The 18,467-nt window shown below is 43.7% G+C and overlaps 1 protein-coding gene across 1 annotated transcript in view; it reads right to left on the bottom strand.

The window, feature by feature from the left end:
- The window catches only part of INTS9 (integrator complex subunit 9), a 61,294-nt gene that overhangs the window by 11,314 nt on the left and 31,513 nt on the right, over positions 1 to 18,467 (bottom strand). The window contains exons 11-14 of the mRNA XM_083858347.1: positions 16,782 to 16,842; positions 9,844 to 10,015; positions 4,937 to 5,061; positions 3,899 to 4,066 (exon numbers count right to left, since the gene is read on the bottom strand). Coding sequence (XP_083714473.1) covers positions 3,899 to 4,066; positions 4,937 to 5,061; positions 9,844 to 10,015; positions 16,782 to 16,842 — 526 coding nt within the window. The remainder of the gene's footprint in view (positions 1 to 3,898; positions 4,067 to 4,936; positions 5,062 to 9,843; positions 10,016 to 16,781; positions 16,843 to 18,467) is intronic.

Genomic DNA, 18,467 nt, shown 5'->3' with positions numbered 1-18,467 from the left:
CTGTTTAATTTTATCTGTTTGCTCCAGAAGGTGTTTTCCATTTTCCCATCTTTGTCCTGTGAGCAGACAATGCCTAACCAATTTCCAGGAAGCAGACTTCTTTATTTGTTATTATTATTATTTTTAAGGTGAAAGGCAGATGCTGAGAAGAAATTATTTGAAGTGTAAAGGTTTGCACAATCCCTGGGAGAGCCATTCCAGCCTGATGCCTTGAGACTGTTAAAAACTCTCTCCAAACAAAGGCTGCTGTGAGTGTAAATCTCATTATCATACAACAGCAACAGGCCTGCCTGACCTGCCTTTGCTCTTTGCTGAAGTGATTGAAATACAGACAAGGTCCAGCAGTAAAAGTAAATTTCCATTAGTCTGACAGGCCAGGATCTGAATCACTGTGAGTTTTGGGAAGGAAATTTCACTCTACCACAGCATCAGCCTGCATTGAGTGGTGCCATGCTGAGCCAACCCTTTGGTTTTCAAAAGCTGGGAGAATCCAGGCAGAACTTTGATCTGGGAAAGGGACTGGGGATATCAGGAGAGGGTCCTGATCAGGACTTCACTGCAGCAGCCATTCTTTTATGAGACTTTCAGGTTTACTTCACACACAAATCCCAGCCCTGCAGCAGATCTAGCAATTACTGTTTTTTTCCAGGGTGGATTTCATCATTCCATTTCAGGCTAACATGGTTTTGACAAATAACAAGCCATTGCAAGGTTTCTAGGAGCTATAAAATGCCCTTTTCAATTGCCACTTGAGCCTGCACAGAACCCCAGAGCTGGTGGGAGCCCATACTAAAAAATGCCCCTCCCTTGCAGTACAGAAATTCCTATATTCAGGAACCCTCAACTACTGAAAAGGGAACATTAAGCAGCAAATACTCCCACATCAGGGAGCCCCATCCATCATGTCTGAAATCTGTCTTGCACAACCCACTCAGCAGAAGGGGAAGCTGCATCCATTTTTTACCAGGACCATGGAGTTCCCTTAAAAAGAAGGAGCAAGATCCTCTTTTGGAGGGTGATTTGCATATTTTGGAGCTGGGGAATGGCATCCTGTTAACGGTCCTGAAGCACAGCATCACTACAGACCAAGCAGCTTTTGCAATGAGTTGTGAAGAGCAGCTTTGGAAACAGGGAAATCCCAGAATGGATTGGGTTGGAAAGAACCTTAAATCTCATCCAGTGCCACCCCCTGCCACAGGCAGGGACAGCTTCTACTATCCCAGGTTGCTCCAAGCCCCATCCAGCCTGGCCTTGGACACTTCCAGGGATCCAGGGGCAGCCACAGATTCTCTAGGCAGCCTGTGCCAGGGCCTCCCCACCCTCACAGGGAAAAATTTGTCCCCAATATCCCACCTAACCCTGTTCTCTGGCAGTGGGAAGCCATTCCCCCTTGCCCTGACACTCCATTCCTTGTCCCAAGTCCCTCTCCAGCTCTCCTGGAGTCTCCCTTCAGGTGCTGAAAGGTCACTCCAGATCCTTCTCAGGCTGAACAATCAGCCTGAAGAATCCCTGGATATGGACAATCACAAGATATTTCTCCTCCCTGAGTATGGACAGCTCTGAAATTAGGATTCTTGTGTGAATATAATTGGATGTTATTTGTTAAGGGAGGAGAAAAAAAGGCAATTTCTGTCCTTTTTCCAGATTTCTGCTGGACCTCTCCAAGTTAAAGAGATGCAATAGAAACCAGCTTGCTTTTCCCAGGCTGGTGAATGCCACATGCCCTACAGACCATCCTCCCTCCCAGCAGTTTTGGCAAGGGCAGGGAGAGCTGGAATCCAGTCCCTTCAGAGGCTGACACAAGGGACAGGCTCTCAGACAAAGGCTCAGTTACACCTCAGAGTTTAGGTGGAAACCCAAAGCTTCAGTGAAATTTGAATAATGGGTGAGCCCCAGGCTGGCTCCCTGCACTCTGAACTCAGGATTGGTTTCATGCTGGTGCAATTGAAGCCACGTTTCACCAGTCTTAGGTTTAATGGGATCCAATAAAGATGCAAATTTCCCAAACAATTAAATATATATGCCAAGATGGAGCTGCAGCCAAGCATATTTTGTAATTAAAGCCCTGTCCTTGTCTCCAAGCAGTGGGCTGGGCAGGCTCCTCACAGAAATGGTGTGAAATGGTGGCAGTGGGAGGTTGTGGGCTGGCTCAGGGATTTGTTACGTGGGTCCCAGTTCTGCACTACATATTTGGCTCAACTAAAGGATGCTTCCTCCTTCTACACTCCAATGAAAAGTCACCCAGAATTCCACTTTCCAAAGGGCAGTAATGCCTGCTTGCAAAAAGCCACTATCACCTTTGATCCAAGGACACATTTGTGCTGATTGGATTGTCAAAAAAATATTTTAAGCTCGTGCCTGTCAGAATATGGGTCACCCTTCGTAATATGGGTACATTTGAATTTGACTTATGGGGTTAATAAATCATTAATAGATGTTGTGGGGATAAGTAATCCACATTTGAGATGGCTACAAGCAATCCATTAACCTGCTGGGCTCCTGCAGCCTGTGGGAATTAACCATTTATGGAAATTGTTGGAATACAAATGAGCCTTTTCACTGCTTCTTTACCACAACTGAAAACTGATCCTTAATGGGAAGGGTATTTCTAACAGCAGGTGAATTTAGGGAAGGAGAAAGACAATTCCTGGCTACTAACTCCTAGATTCTCTGGATCCTTTCCATGGTCCTGGGCCACTAATTCAAACTGCTGTGCCTAAAACTTCCTCATATTTAAACTGGAGGTGGCTGGTTGCTTCACTCCTGGCAGAGATCACTGTTTGTCTTGTGGGATGGGATTTTCTTCCAAAGGACAACTCACCTGAACACAGTTTTTGCTTGCTCACAATCACAGGATCATGGAATAGTTTGGGTTGGAAGGAACCTTAAAGCTCATCCCACTCCAATCCTGACACCTTCCACTATCCCAGGTAACTCCAGCCTGGACTTGGACACTTCCTGGGATCCAGGGGCAGCCACAGCTTCTCTGGGAATTCCAGCTCAGGCCCTTCTCACCCTCCCAGCCAGGAATTCCTTCCCAAGATCCCACCCTAATCTCTCCCCTTTCCCAGTGGTAAGCCATTCCCTGTGTCCTGTCCCTCAATCCCTTATCCCACATCCTTCTTCAGCTCTCCTGGAGCCCCTTTAGGCACTGGAAGGGGCTCTGAGGTCTCTTTTCCAGGCTGAACAGCTCTGTCAGCCAGCCAGTGTTTTTTTTTCAGCTCCCATTAGTTTACAGAGTGAAATTATCTCTCAAAAATGCTTCTTTCCTAGTTCTCCAGCTGACAGAATGTGCTTTACACGGTGAGAGTCAACTGTAAATCCCAGCCACAGGACATCTTTAGGACAAATCCCTTTAATTCTGAGGCTGCACCTCCAGTCCTGAGGACAGTTCTGGGTCCCTCACCACAAGAGGGACATTGAGGGGCTGGAATGTGTCCAGGGAAGGGAACAGAGCTGGGGAAGGGGCTGGAGCACCAGGAGCAGCTGAGGGAGCTGGGAAAGGGGCTCATCCTGGAGAAAAGGAGGCTCAGGGGGGACCTTGTGGCTCTGCACAACTCCCTGACAGGAGGGGACAGCCAGAAGGGGTCAAGCTCTGCTCTCAGGGAACAGAGACAAGGATAAAAGGAACCAGCTTCAAGTAGCACCAGAAGAGGTTTAGGCTGGATATTGGGAACAACTCCTTCATGGAAAGGGAGCTGGAGGAGTCCTACCCCTGAAGTGCCACTTGAGGCCAACCACAGTGACAGCACTGACAGCTCAACTCCACGACCTTAAAGACCTTTTCCAACTACAACAACTCGGTGCTCCTACAACTCTCCAGAGTCTGCTGGGCTGGAATTCGGCTCTGTGAGCACAAACCCCACCCCATAACTGTGCCCTGCGGGGAGGGACTCACGTCGGGCATGATCTCGATCTTCTCGTAGCGGCGCTTGTAGGGCAGCGTGAGCACCTCGGCTCGGCGGTAGGACATGGCCGGGGGCTGGCAGTCGATCATCAGGTCGGTGCGGTGGGACTGAGTGGGAGGAGGCTGCGTGTACTGCTCGGGGCACACGACGTGCAGGGGCTGCGAAAAGAGCGGCGTGTAATTCCCGTCAGCATCGCAAGGAACAGGAGATCGCCAGCAATTTATGTCTTTAATCGCTGCTTTGATATCGTGCTTGCCAAAAGGAGGAGGAAAATAAAAATATTAAATAGCTTTTTCTCCCAAATCCTTTGGCAGATGAACTAGAAGGAAATGGCAACAGGGGTGGAGACACATCCCAAGTGTCAACGTGTGAGGCTGCAGAAACCTTGGCCACCAATAATCAAGGCTGCGTGTCCTGGAGTTTGCAGCTCCTGGAGTTTTCCAGCAATGTGTTAACAAAGCATAAACAGGCTGGTTGACACTGCAGGGTCTAAGGAAGCCAAAGGAGAAGCCAGTGGTTCTGCAGGCTGCCCTGGAGACAGCACAAGACATCTGCAGTAACATGGAAGGAGAGGTTTATCCAAAGCCAGGCAGTGGCAGTTCCATCAGTTTGCAGTGACAATGAGATAAAGTGATACACATTGGAAGAATGTGTATTTCAGAGTTCAGCAAGATAGAAAACAGGAAAAAACTCAGCCAGAGAAAAAAAAAATAACCTGGCTATTATTTTAATTAATATAATATAAATTATTATTTAATTGTCATGAGTCACAAAGCAAATTTTAATAGAAAAAAAATGGATTGGGCCACTAAAGCCCCAAAGAGTCAAGGAGAAACAGCAGATACTACAAGAACTCTGTTTTTCTTAGACCTCTCCTAAAGCAGAGCTCAATGCTGTCTCTTCTTCATGGAAAAAGGGATCTGGGGTGTTGTCTCCATTTTTTTTTAACACAACATTTGCTCTCAATTCATTTACTTAATTTCAGTTGTGTGAAGAAACTTAAGAAAAGGCAACAGATAATTCATTACCTGGACTTCTTTGAGTAATTTAGACACCTGAATAAAGTTGAGCCTTGTGTCAATGGGACAGTAAACACATTTCATTGCCAAGGGCTGATAAGGAGCCAGAGCATCCAGGTAAGAGAAATCAGGTTCTGGAAAGAGAAATGTCGAAAACACTCAAAGCCCATTAACAACAAAAATGGCCCAATTCTTCTCTCATTCCAGTTTAGTCAAAGCTGTTGCTCACTGTTAATTCTGTTACAGATTCCTCTTCCCTTCCTCCTTCCCCCCACCCATTATTTTCAATTAATTTGATGAAAATTACGCCCACAATTAGTCTTACCTTAATCAAGCAACACAGCAATATTATTTCATTTGAACACACTATTGCATGATTTTTAGAACAAATTTAATCAAGACAAAAACAACCATGTCTTATTTTTAATCAGATCTTGTAAAGGAAGGCGAAATGTAGACATTTTGAGTCTTGTAAGGTAATCCAAATGGCAAGCTGGTTTTCACTGTGACAAAAATGCAGCATAAAGATGGTATCTTGATATATAAATAATTTTTTTCTTTTGAATCTAAGAGCCAGGTTTAGACTAGTGGGAAACCAAGGGTTCTTTTATTCCTGGATTAGAGGTTTGCCAGGGAAAAGTCAGGCACTGAATGGGCTTTTACTCCCACAGAGAGTAATAAAACATTGAGAATACTACAGGAAAAGATTATTTTTTTAGTGAATGACAAATGTAGATCTCAAGTGACACAGGGTAGGATACAGTTAACCTTTTGATTCTGGGGTTTCACCAACTAATGATGTGAAAAAGATTATCCCATCTCTATCTCCCTGATAATTGTGGGATAGATGGGACAAAGAGAATGCTGGAAAAAAAAAACAAAAAACAAAGGAACTGGTATTAGTTTGATAAGTACAGAATGGGAAAAGAGAAGGGGATGCATGGAAGTCTCATCTGCTGGATTATCCTGAACCACAGCACCTCGAAGGACACCAGGCAGAGCAAAGTGCAGTTCAAGCCTGGCTGGAACACAGCAGGAGGAATTCTCTGGGACCTGCTGAGGCTCTGAAAGGATGAACTTAAAGGAAACTGAAATTCAAAGATCTCCAATCTAGATTTAAAGAGCCACCCAGGATGTTCTGACATGGCAGCAGAGAAGAGCACTGCTTGGATTTCTCATGCAGACAGCAACAAAAAAAATCTCCTTCAAACCTTACCAGAGGAAGTTCAGCACCAGAGTGACATCCAACAAAAAGACAAGTTAATTGCTCACCTAAAAATCTCAAAATATGCTGTTGGCTAAGCATCACTGAGCACAATGTGGGGATATTTACCCTGAGAGAACAGAACATGGCACCAGGCAATGATACAAATGTTTGGAACTGCCAAAGGGATAATTTTCCCAAGTTTAAAGCAATTGTTAGAGTGGCTGCCTGGGAACATTAAAGAGAGAAGTATTAACAAAAAATGAGCGTTGTACAAGGACGTGTATATGAAGCCATGAATCCACAAACATGAAATAAAAATGACACTGGGCAAAAAGCCATGTGAGTTAAAAGCAGATGCGGTGGTGGCAATGAAACAAAGCCTAAAAATATCCATGTAAAAATGGCATTTTGTGTCAGTGAAGTTTAACAGCAATGAACAGAAATTTAAAAATAGGGATACTGAGAATGTTGGTAGTTGATGAATGATCAGTGATCAGTTAAGGTTAAATGACAAGGCATTTTAAAAGTCATTAGGGGAAAACAAAAGGCTTAAGTTAGGCAGAGGTTCTCTGATAGAGATGTGCCATGAAACTGTAAAAATTAAGTTTTAAAAGTTATCAGGAAGGAGGTTTTCCATCCCATCTGGGGTTGTGGAGGACACAGAGATTTGAGGCAGCACCTGCTCATCATTTCTGAATCAGTAGGTTCAGAGAATGTACAGACATGAAGTCTTGGTCTAGGAATCCCATATAAAATCCACTCCAAAGCCTCTCTGAACTCCTAATAAGGACAGGAGAGCTTTGGAAAAGGGAGACATTCTAATGAAGGAATCCTAACATGGGAGATTTAGAATGTTAAAAACACAACTTGAGCTGGGCTCACAGGGAACACGTGTGACACACAGGAACTGCTGTTTTGAAACCACCCAAAATCCCAAAGTCAACTGTCTGGAGGCAGCATGTGCTTGTCAAGGACACACATTGACTTTCTCTGACAGAATTACAGGTCTTTAGCTTTTCCCCCAAGACTCCTGATTTACTGCTGTGTGACACTGAGTTATAAAACCTTCCACTGTACAGCACTGACGTGCATGAGCTGGTTTTAACATCTCCCACAGAGCTGGTTTTTAAAGGAGACTCCTTTTTACCCTGTCTTCTCCTAGAATTTCTTTGTGGCTCAGTGGTATTCGATATTTTTGATCAATAATCTCCTCAATACTGCTCCAGCAGTGATGTCTGCAGGTGACACCAGCCAGCAGAGCAGCACCACAGTTCCCTCACAGCCAGGTGCTGGCTGCTTTAATTTATATTCTTGTTGTTGTTTTTCACATTACAGATTGGAAAGGTGGAGACTGACTGGTTCCTGTGGACTGAACAAGCAGTGTTCATTAACAGTGCAGGATGGTCTGGAGTTTAAAGGTTCTAATTACCAGAAACCAGGAGTTTTTCACAGGAAAAGCTACAACATCATCTGCTCTCACACACTGCTCCAATGGACCGAGGTTCTTTCAGATCCACAGGAGATTTTAGCTTAAAACGGAAAAGCAATTAAATAATGGAAATCAGCAGCATTAGTGGAGGTGCTTCAGATCTTCACCGGTACTAAGAACAGGAGAATTTAATCTGCTAGGAATTTCTACAGACATAGAATCATTTAGGCTGGAAAAAAAAAAAATCTCTAAAGTCATCAAGTCCAACTGCCAAACCCACCACTAAACTCTGTGTTTTATTCCAGCTGAGACAACCAGAAGGAAATAGGACTAGACAGTCATAAGGCAGTAGGACCATCCTGCCCACAGACAGAGACAAAAGCCATGGATAGACAGAATTGAGGTAAAAACCACCACAAGCACCTGGAATCACTGTGCACTCCAAGGTCACCCAACTAAAGCAGCTCTCAACAGGAGTTTCACTAAGTACAAACTGGGAATGAATCTCCAGGACCATGACCTGCTGCACTCCCAGGCTGTCAGGAGTGACATTTCCATGCCTTTATAACCTGCCAGGGCCAGGCTCTGACAGAAGTGCTCGATTGGCTCAGTTCACTGAAGGATTAGGATCTCACACAGAAAGGTCAATTGCCTCTCCTTACAGAACACACAGAGGAAGAGTTCCTGCTATTAAAGGCCACTTCCTGACACCCTGGGCAGCACATTCACAACGTGATTAATGCCACTGGTTCCCTGGGGATTCATGGAACACACACCCCAGCAAAGGCTCTGCAAACTCTGGCTTAATTGAAGCCCTGACTGGAGTAGAATTCACTATTTTCAAGACAATGCATATCCACATTGCAATTTTACCCAATTACTGTAATTTGGGCATGTCTCCTGAACTGCCTGAAAGGTCAGGAGGGATGGGCACTGCAGCAGCTCTGCCTTTAGTGCTGTGGTACCTTGAACCATTTCCCAGCACAAAAACAGTCTGGATTTAAGTTCCCTGCAGGAACTCCCTCGTATCTCCCCTCCCACTGAATAAGGTTAATTATACACTACAAATATCCCCAAATTGGCTTAACAGTATCATGATATTGTCACACTTTTTGGTGCCAATATTGTGAAAGAGTCAAAGGGACTTGCTTCTCACTAGCCTTGAGTCTACAGTTAAAAAAAGAACGAAGAAAGAAATAACCCTTTCCCAGCCCTCTTTTCTTCAGGTTTTGTGCTTTCCAGCAGCTTCCCTATTCACTAAAAACTGGAAGAAAGTAAACTTAACAGTGAGACTCCATCCCACCCTTGCTGTGGGAGTAGGTTTGATTTGTTCCTCAGGGCTCTCCTCCTCAGTTCTAATTATTTTGACCAAAAATCGACACCTTTTTTACCTGGTTCAGTCATATAGAGCACACCTCCCATTATCCCAGAGCTCCTGAGACACAAAATTAGGAGTAAGGACCTAAAGGATTATTCTTTGCCTTTTCAGATCAGGACAATGCTCACTGCAGGGCTCTCTCTGGGTGACACATCAGGTACAAATACACCTGCACAGAACCTCAGCTCCAGGGAAGGCCTTGAAGGATTTTTAATCAGGGTCAGCCCTAGAAGCAGATGGAGAGAAGTGGAGGAACTTAAAAGACCTGTTGAGTGCTGAGAAAGGAAACAGCTCCCCTGGGGAATGAGCCAGAGCTGTACCTTCAGCTATAAATGTGCCTGCCAGGCAAAAACCACCTGAACAAAGCTCAGCCCAAAGGCAGGAACAGCTCAGATCCCTGTGCCAGCTCTGTGTGGGGTGCACCCTTCTGGGACAACAGAGAAGACAGAAACCTCTTTAGAAACACTGAAAGATGAAAAGGCAAGAGAGAAGGGATGAGGAAAGGTTTGTGGCTCCACTGGAATACGGAGAAGAAATGTTTCTCCTTTCTGACCAGCATCCATTAGGTCTTGCCTGGGTTTAACTTGCAGCCAGCTGCTTTTAATTCAAAAATTAATTTCCTGTGGGCATTTTACTGCTGTGCATAACAAAGATTTTGCTCAGACGTGGCAGGAATGGACTCTGCATGGCAAAGGTTGGCTCTGCAGGGCTACACTGAAATCAAATGGCACAATAATTACATTTATCCCTGCAGCCACTCCTGGGGCCTTAATTTAGATAAGCTCCCACTGAAGTCAAAAACTTCTGTCCCAGAACAAATGAGTGAAGTCCCAGGGATGTGGCCACACTTAACCAGAGTGCACAAAATGTTCATTTGATAATGATATCAGCATTTTCCTTACCTGTGAATATAACAGTGTTCAAGCTGGATTTTCCCCACAGCTCCATAAAATGCACCACATCCCCAAATCTGAGAGAGGGATGCCCAGTGAACACAACACAGGGCTGCTTGAAGTCATTGCTGAAGTCTCCATGGATGCTGGGATAATGTTTCAATTTGTTTGTCTGAATGAGCTGAAAGAAAAACAAAAATCCAGACAGTGCAACTTTTCATGCCTCTGTGCCTGAGTGTGTTTATTTCATGAGATTATAAATGTTCTGCCATTTATTCCTAACTCATCAGAGAGTCCCTTCCTGTATCCATCTTAGATTTTTCCAACAAATTTAGTCATGACTGTCATAAATGTTATGAAAAGGAAGTCAGAGCATGGGGCCAGGGGCCTCCAAGTCCTTGCTTTCACTTCTTTGGTACCAGCAGGATGGTGACTGGGAGGAAACTGCAAACACTCCTCGCTTCGAGTTCCCTGGAGTGAGCAGAGTATTCAGCTGCCAAATTCACAATAAGCTCCTTTTTGCTATTTGCCATGTCTGTAAAGAGCTCTGGGCTCATGTTTAACCTGCTTTTCTTGCATCACAGCAGTGCCAGGCGTTTTTGCCTTCAGCAAAGTGTTGCTGAGCTTCCCTGGTCTAAAGGGTTCACACAAAGCCAAATCTGCTGAAAAAGAACAGACTGACTTTCCCTTCCTTAACTATCTCTGAAACCAGCAATAAAGATGAACTAAGAGCAATAAGATGTTTTGCAGACACAGTGCAATCAGCTCTGCAGGTGGAACAGATTTCTTTACTAAGATGGAGAAGTTTATTTGTCAAGACACTTTTTGAAGAGTTTTGCTTTATTTCTCCTGCCACTGTTTTCTAATCTGCAAAACAAGGTGCAACTGAAAAAGCAATTTAATAACCAGGCTGTGAAGCACTTTCATGCAATATTTTGCAAGTTTTTCCTTGGCAGGTATATGCTTCCATCTCCAGCATGAAAATAACTGTAAATACAGTTTAAAAAGCAAGGAATTTAACACATGAAATCACAGACTGAACAGCTGAGAGAAAAACCACAGAGATAAAAAGTGTGAGGGAGGGAAGGGGGTTTCCTTTGTCAGCCAGTTTTAAAAGGAGGTTGGGCTGTTCAACAAATCCTAGAATCCTGGAATGGTTTGGGTTGGGAAGGAACCTTAAAGCTCATCCTGTTCCATCCCCTGCAATGGGCAGGGACACCTTCCACTAGACCAGGTTGCTCCAAGCCCTGTCCAACCTGGCCTTGGACACCTCCAGGGATCCAGGGAATGTGTGCCAGGGTCTCCCCACCCTCACAGGGAAGATTTTCTCCCTAATATCTCACCTAAACCTTCCCCACTTCAGCTTAAAGCCATTTTCCCTTGTCCTGTGTCACTTTTTACCATGGCTGATCTAAGGTGCCTGCATGGAAATGAAGAGAAACTGAGAATTCTCAGCAACTTGTGCACCACAAAGCACCTCAGAATTCAAGGTTATTACAGAATTCTGTAGATGCACATGGATCATTTCCACGTGGATCCATCCTTGAATCATGGAGGAAGTAAAAACTGGACTACATTTTCTGCAGTTTACAAGTAATAGCTAATTCCTATTTAATCTTCAAGAGGGAAATTGGAAAAAACCACCCAATAACTGTTCTGGCACTGAACTCTGACAGGCACTGAATCTCAAAAACATTCCTGCAATTATACTGGTAAAGATTTCTGATTAACACATCTGGAGTGCAGGGTTTAGAATCTAAACATAGCTTCAGTAATAAAAACTGCAGTTTAGCAGACAATGGGTAAAACAAATTTGAATCCATAAAATACTGACATTTAAATGAACTTGTAGGAAATGGCCTCAAAAAGCTGTTTGGTTGCTTTTTTTTGAGGGAAGCCAAAAGTTTCAAAACTGAAATTGCAGAAGCAGTTTCAGCTGGGTAAACTGGAAGAGGAGGATGATTTCTATTTCAAACATTAAATGGGATATGTGACATTCCAGGGGAAAACTTTTCCAGGGACGGGCAGCTAAGTCAGGGAAAGACATTTCTACAGCCAGCACTGATCTAAGACACCTCTGAAAATCAAAAACTCTTGTTCCAGCATCTTCTTTCACAGGTTCCTCCAAATGATATTTATTTGCATGCAGCATTCAGATCTTTGGGAAGATGTGAGAACAGCACTGGATGTGGAAAGCAGTGAACAGCTCATTTCCCTGCCATACCTCCACAAATGTTCACTGCTCAGCAACATAAAAGCTGTATTTTCTTCAAAGCATTATGGAAGCTTCAAATCCCCTCCTATTGCTTTGTAAAGACACACAGGAGCTCTAATCCAGTTTTCAGGAGCTCGTTGGTGATGATTCTTTTTTCATCTTTTCTTTTTATCTTGCCAGATCTTTTCTGATAAGTCTGGTGAGGCTTCAGAGCTCAGCTGACAATCCCTGACTCTCACAGGTGGACAGAGCAGGGGTGAGAGGCTACAGAAACAAGTTTAGAGACATTCTACTCAGCCCAGTAGGGAAAGCAGCTGGTGGATTTTAGTGTCTACAGTAAAGTCTCTCCTAATCACCCCATCAAAAATATACGAAGCTGAACTTGCAAAACAGGTCCAAGAAAATTTCCCAACTCATTAAAGGAGATTGAGTTTGTAATGATTTGTGCAGGTTTTTTGTATCTCCAGATGAGATGGGATGTGTAAACCTTTGCTGTGCCACAGTCAGACCTCCAGCCTGGGCCAAACCCAATGCCTGGCACTGAACCAGACAATATTTCCACAGTGGGCCTGGTTTCTGGAGAGCACAAGCAACATTCAGAGCATCTTTTTGCAGAAAGAACCACTATTGACTGAAAGCTTAAGAGATAGGGGCTGGTAAAATACTGAATCAAGAGTGAGAGCTGTGTTTTTCTGAAATCCCAAATGGTTCTGTGCTTCCCTTTAAAGCTGCAGACTTGATTTACAGGGTCAGCAACTGGTGCTCTAAACAGGATAAATCTCCAGAGCCTTTGTGTACCCTTTGTTGAAGTGAGCCAAAATACACTGATATTTACTCTGTGTGTGTGTGTGCTCTGTATCCAGAATTTGGAACAGATGTGGCTCCTATCAGGGAATGAGAGATGCATTTATTACCTCACCTCCCTCACTCCCTTCATCAGAACAACACTAACAGGGGCCTAATTTTATCACAGAATATCCAGAGTTGGAAAGGACCCCCATGGATCATTGAGCCCAACTCCTATATGAAAATATTTATAACACAATTCTATAAAACAAACCATAATAGTCCACAATCACCTGGTTCCACGTATTTATTTAAATGTGTTATGCAGGAACTGGTAAATGCAGGAGGGAATCAAAGATGAAGAAGATAAATGCTGGTATTTAAGACCACAAAATCAATATTACTCCCACCCTGGCTCTTTTTTGAGTCAGAAAAAAAGGATTTCTGCAGCCATTTCTCTTAGGTTTTGCAAACAGAATCCTTAATAAGAGCACAATAAATCCAAATCCTCCCTTCACTGGCAAATACTGATCAATACAAATTACCTCTCAAATTTTATTGTTGCAGACATTTAGAGGAGTCTGGATTCACTTATCTTAGAGCCTGAAATTGTCCATGTAAAGATCAAAGAGAGAGGAACAATTCAGCTACAACAATTGAGCCATTCCTTTATAAATATAAAACCTCCACCTCCACAGAAAGGATGGAGCAGAGTGTACAATCCATGGATCCTGTTAAAATGATCAAGGAAACCCCTAATTCCTCATCTGGGGCTGTGCTGGGATGGGATATTCCCACATGGAATTTGGTAAGACACCACACGTTGGTTCTGGGATACCAGAATAACAAATCTAAGCAAAACAAATTACTGGTTTATGCTCCACAGTATTTCAGCAAGGCTTTGTGGAGCTTCAGTCTGAGCCTATTGAGACAGCTGATCCTTAGATATAATGGATACAAGGCCTTGGAAGTGAAAGCCACCCCCTGCCTTGCCAGCCTGCGTTGACAAATATTTGGGATCTCCAGTTCTTGATTTTGCAGCCAAAGCAACTCTTCCCTCAGAAATGCCTTTAAAAAGAAGCTCTTTTAATTAGTGCATCACTAAAAGGCTGCAGGAGAGACTTCAACAAGAATCTGGACACTCCATTTTTTAAATTAACTTTAGCAGGAACTGATGTTCAAATCCATCCCTACAAACCTGAAGCACTTCAGCCCACATTCCTTGCTCCAAACAGAGGGAAAGTATTCCCTGTTCACTCAGACTGGATGTTAGGAAGCAAACTGCCACCACAAGAACTGTACCAGGACTATATAGGAGGAGATAAGATGAACATCTACTGCTCCATTAAAGTAGAATTAAACAAGGAGGGAGAAATGTTTCAGGTTCTCTGCAGAGCTGAACATGTGTCTGGTTTTATTCAGCGGAGCAGAACAAGGAATGAGTTCAAAACACGCAACATAAATCATAAAAGGAAAATTTCCATGCAGAGAGAATGCAAAAAGCTTCAAACAAACTGAGTGTAGAGAGTGAGGAGAAATAAAAATAGTAATTGTAGAGACAATGAAGATGCTTTTATTTACCCTCCTGTGACAATAATAAAAGCATAGTTAAGTGAAATGCCAAATACAATCACAGCTGATTAAAAGAAGGAATTATTCTGTTCTACTACACATCAGGCACTGCTGGAACTCATTGCTACAAGGGACAACACTGAGGATCTGGGGGATTTTTTGCCTTCTTTGTTTTTAAATCTTGCTGTTTATACAACTAACAGGAACATCGAATTTCAGGACCAGCAGCACGCTGGGCTGGATTTGTTCTGTGGATAATTAGAAGCTTATTTCCTGGCCTGTCCCTCTCTGATGTATCATGCCAGGCATGTTATTAATGCTTCCTAAGAAGTAAGAGGCATGTCTGAGTAATTCCCTATTTTCCTCCAACAACTGAGCAGTTAAGCACATCTTTTCATGATGGGCAATTTCAGCACAGGTTACATTGCACAAGCCTAGCATTACTTTGAAAAAAGCCAAGCAATTCTCCACTAACAACCTCTCTGATAGAAACCATCATTCACTGTCTGCTTCTGATACTCATTAAAAATCCCCTGAAGTGCCAGTAAGCAAAGCTCCTGCCTGGAGGGGGAAGGGGTTGTGGATGCCCAGGATTGTGCTGGAAGAGGTTTTCTGGATGTTTCACACTGTGTGAATTAAATACAGTGTCAGGTGTGATTTTGGAGACTTTATAAGGGACCCAAGGCATGTATGAGCACTGGAGTCCTGGCAGGGACATCCCATGGATGGAACAGGCACATTCCTCCCTCTGTGCAGGGAAGCTGAGCTGGGATCCACTGCTGGGAGACCTTTCCTACATAATTACCCTGATCTACACATGAAGCACAGAGCAGTTCTTGCAAAGCTGTTCCAATAATTTGGCAAGATCTCACAATCAACAGGCCCCCAGAGGATATAGAACATCCCAGGAATTAGAGGACAGAGTTATCACTCTATAAACACAAAGACACATCGTATAAGATAGGTTAATTAATCCAGTCTTTGACAGCTGCATGTTTGGCTTCTCATTTTTGGATGAGTTTTCACTTAAACCTGCCAGTTCCAGTGAATGTTGTAAACCAGAATCTGGACTGTCAGTGAATCCAATGACATTGGATCAACAAGGACACCCCAGAAGGCAGGGATGGAGGGCAAGACAGAAAGCACAACCAGGAGCAAGGCTGCAGAGCCTCATACTCAGAGAATTTGGAATTGATTTATTGGTGAGAATGAATTTTTTGGTTATAAAATAAGTGGTGAACAGGTGGCTTGCCCTGCAGTCCACATTATTCTTGGTAACAGATTATACATAATGCACTGCACATCCTGCTTGAAACACATGCAAGCATCTGGAAAGAGTGAGGGCTCCTGGTCAGATCCTACTTCCAACAACACCTTTGAAGCACCTACAGATGATATATATGATGGGTAATGGCAATTTCCAGGACAAGTCCCTGGATGAGATATCTCAGAGGAATAAAACACCCAGTGTCTGTGAAAGCATTGAATTTCTGGGCTCTTAAACCTGCCATGGCCACTCTGCACATCTCATCAAACAGGCTGGACCACAGCAGCTGAAAGAGCCAGGTTTCCTGCATGTCCCAGGTGGCTCAGTGGATCACAGGAGGAGGATTTAGCTAAAATTCTCAGTCCTGTTTCTTCCTTTCCCAGTCTGCCTCTTGTTTACTTCAGTGGGAAAACTACCTGTTCCCAGGGGAGAATTTCCTGTCCTGATATGTGAGATAACTCTGACGGTATCAGTTATATTTAATGTCTGCTGGGCTAAACCTTTCCCTCAAATTCTTATTTTGTTACAGGGAAATCTTCCAAATTTAGGAGCCTCATTCCTCTTTGCTTCATTACAATGCCCAAGTAATTTCATTTAAAATTGCCACAGACAGCACTCAGTGCTGTGAACTTTAAATTTTGATATAAAAATCTCTCTTTTAAGATACCATTCCTCCTGCAGCAGACATTGTGCCTGCTTCAGTGAGGGAGGAAGGAGCTGGCATGACTAAGCTGTCTCTGATAACAAGCTCTTAGTTTTCACAGACTTAGAAATAAACTGCTTGGACAAAGGGAATGCTCGTGGTTGCAGTTGATAAGAGCAAACATCCCACACCAGATCTCTTTCTGCGGGGGAAGGAGTGAACCAGGCCAGCCTGTGCAAGTGATAGGCTGGAATAAACAGGGTAATTTTGGAGTTTAGGGAACACCATCACTCATTCCTCCTCCACACTCCCAAATTCATCACAGAAAGCAAAGGGAAAAAAAAACCACTTTTATGGAAAATTAAACAAAACTTAAATAGCTGGAGAAGGGTTCATCAGAAAAATGATGTGCAACACTGTGTGGACTGTGATTCAGAAAGTGAACAAGATCATGGTTAACTCACCTCAGCGTGGGGAAAAGGAGGTTCTGGAAGATACACCTTTGTTTGTTTGTTATGACACAACCTTTAAAAGAAAAGGAAATCAGCCAGAGTTAGAGGTGCAGCACATCCTGCAGCATCTGCTGCCATCTACTGTTACACTTTTGGAGAAAACTGGTTTGGATCTGAGGCACACCAGGTGCAAAATCATGAATTTGTCCTGTGGCTGCCAGAATTTCTGGTTGGAGGACCCAAAGCTACAGAACACACCACCTCAGTCACCTCAGCAGGATCACACAGAGAAGGTGCAAGGCAGCTGAAGGTAATTCTGTACACACTGGGACAGAGCTCCTCTGCTGCTCAAGACAAATCTGTAACTCAGCATCCACAATGGTTCCTCACCCAGACCTCAGCAGCTTTTGCAAAGCCAAATCATCTGTCAACAGAAAAATCCCACTTGCCTCATCCCACTTCTCGGCAGTGACTTGGTCCTGTTGCTCATTCTAATCTAATTCCCCTGTGCATTTTATTATTGCAGTTCAATGTTGGTAAACTGCCTTTCCTCAGGGCCCAAGGCTCACTGTGACCTGGCATTTTCCATCAATCACTTATCTTTAAAACAGATATTGAGAGCTGTTGATGAGCTCTACCCAGACTCCTGATTCATCCTATTACAGCAGCTAAAAAAAGCTGTTTGTCAGAGGTCTGGGTGACGTTACAATGATCTGCAGTGACACTGTCCTGGTGGCTTTTCTGGGAAGCACTGCCTGCCTCATACTTGCACTTTATTAAAAAGAAATGAGCCTGGGTCAAACTAATTTTGATAAAGTCTAAGGGGTACTAAGAGCAAGGCATTTCCTTTAGCTGTGTAAAGGGTAGAATTAAAGGCTGGAATCCCTGAATATCAACCACAGTTCTGGCCTCAAACCTCTATTTAACAGATGTTCAACATTTGCCTCCATTTCCATGTAAATCCACCAGATTTCAGTTTTCTCTACAATTCTCCTGAAGGATCAATTCCCACAAGATTTCCAGGACCTGTCTTTTTTTTCCTGAACTCCAAAATGTGGAGAGGAAGAAGAGAAGAGCTACCTTATTGTATTTAATATTCTAGAGCATGTCTCCATTGGTAAGAATTTGGGAAGAGTTCCAAATGGTTGGGTTCTCCTCTCCAGGGCTCAGAATCACAGAATGGTTGAGGTTGTGAATGGCTGATCCTGAGATCACCAACTCCAAGCCCTGCTCAAGCACTCTCAGCAGAACAGATCACCCAGAAGTTTGTCCAGTTGGATTTTGATGTCTCCATTGTAAAGTCTCCATAACCTCTGTGCACAGAGACTGCAGTGTTCCACAGAATCACAGAATGGTTTGGGTTGGAAGGAATCTGAAAGATCATCCAGTTCCAACCCCCTGCCATGGGCAGGGACACCTTCCACTATCCCAGGTTGCTCCAAGCCCCATCTCCAACCTGGCCTTGGACACTTTCAGGGATGGAGCAGCCACAGCTTCTCTGGGAATTCTATTCCAGGGCCTCACCACCCTCACAGGGAAGAATTTTTTCCCAAAATCCCATGTAACCCTGCCCTCTGGCAGTTTAAATCCCTCACCCTGATGGAATTTCACGTGTTTTTATTTGTTCTGCCAGTGGGCCCTGCTGAAGAGACTGAACCCTCATCCTCCTGACTTCCTATCAGGTGTTTCTATACAATG

Source organism: Zosterops lateralis, assembly GCF_965231275.1.
Source record: "Zosterops lateralis genome assembly, chromosome: 3".
NCBI classification, from domain to species: domain Eukaryota; kingdom Metazoa; phylum Chordata; class Aves; order Passeriformes; family Zosteropidae; genus Zosterops; species Zosterops lateralis.
This window is presented reverse-complemented; position numbering and strand designations above follow the sequence as displayed.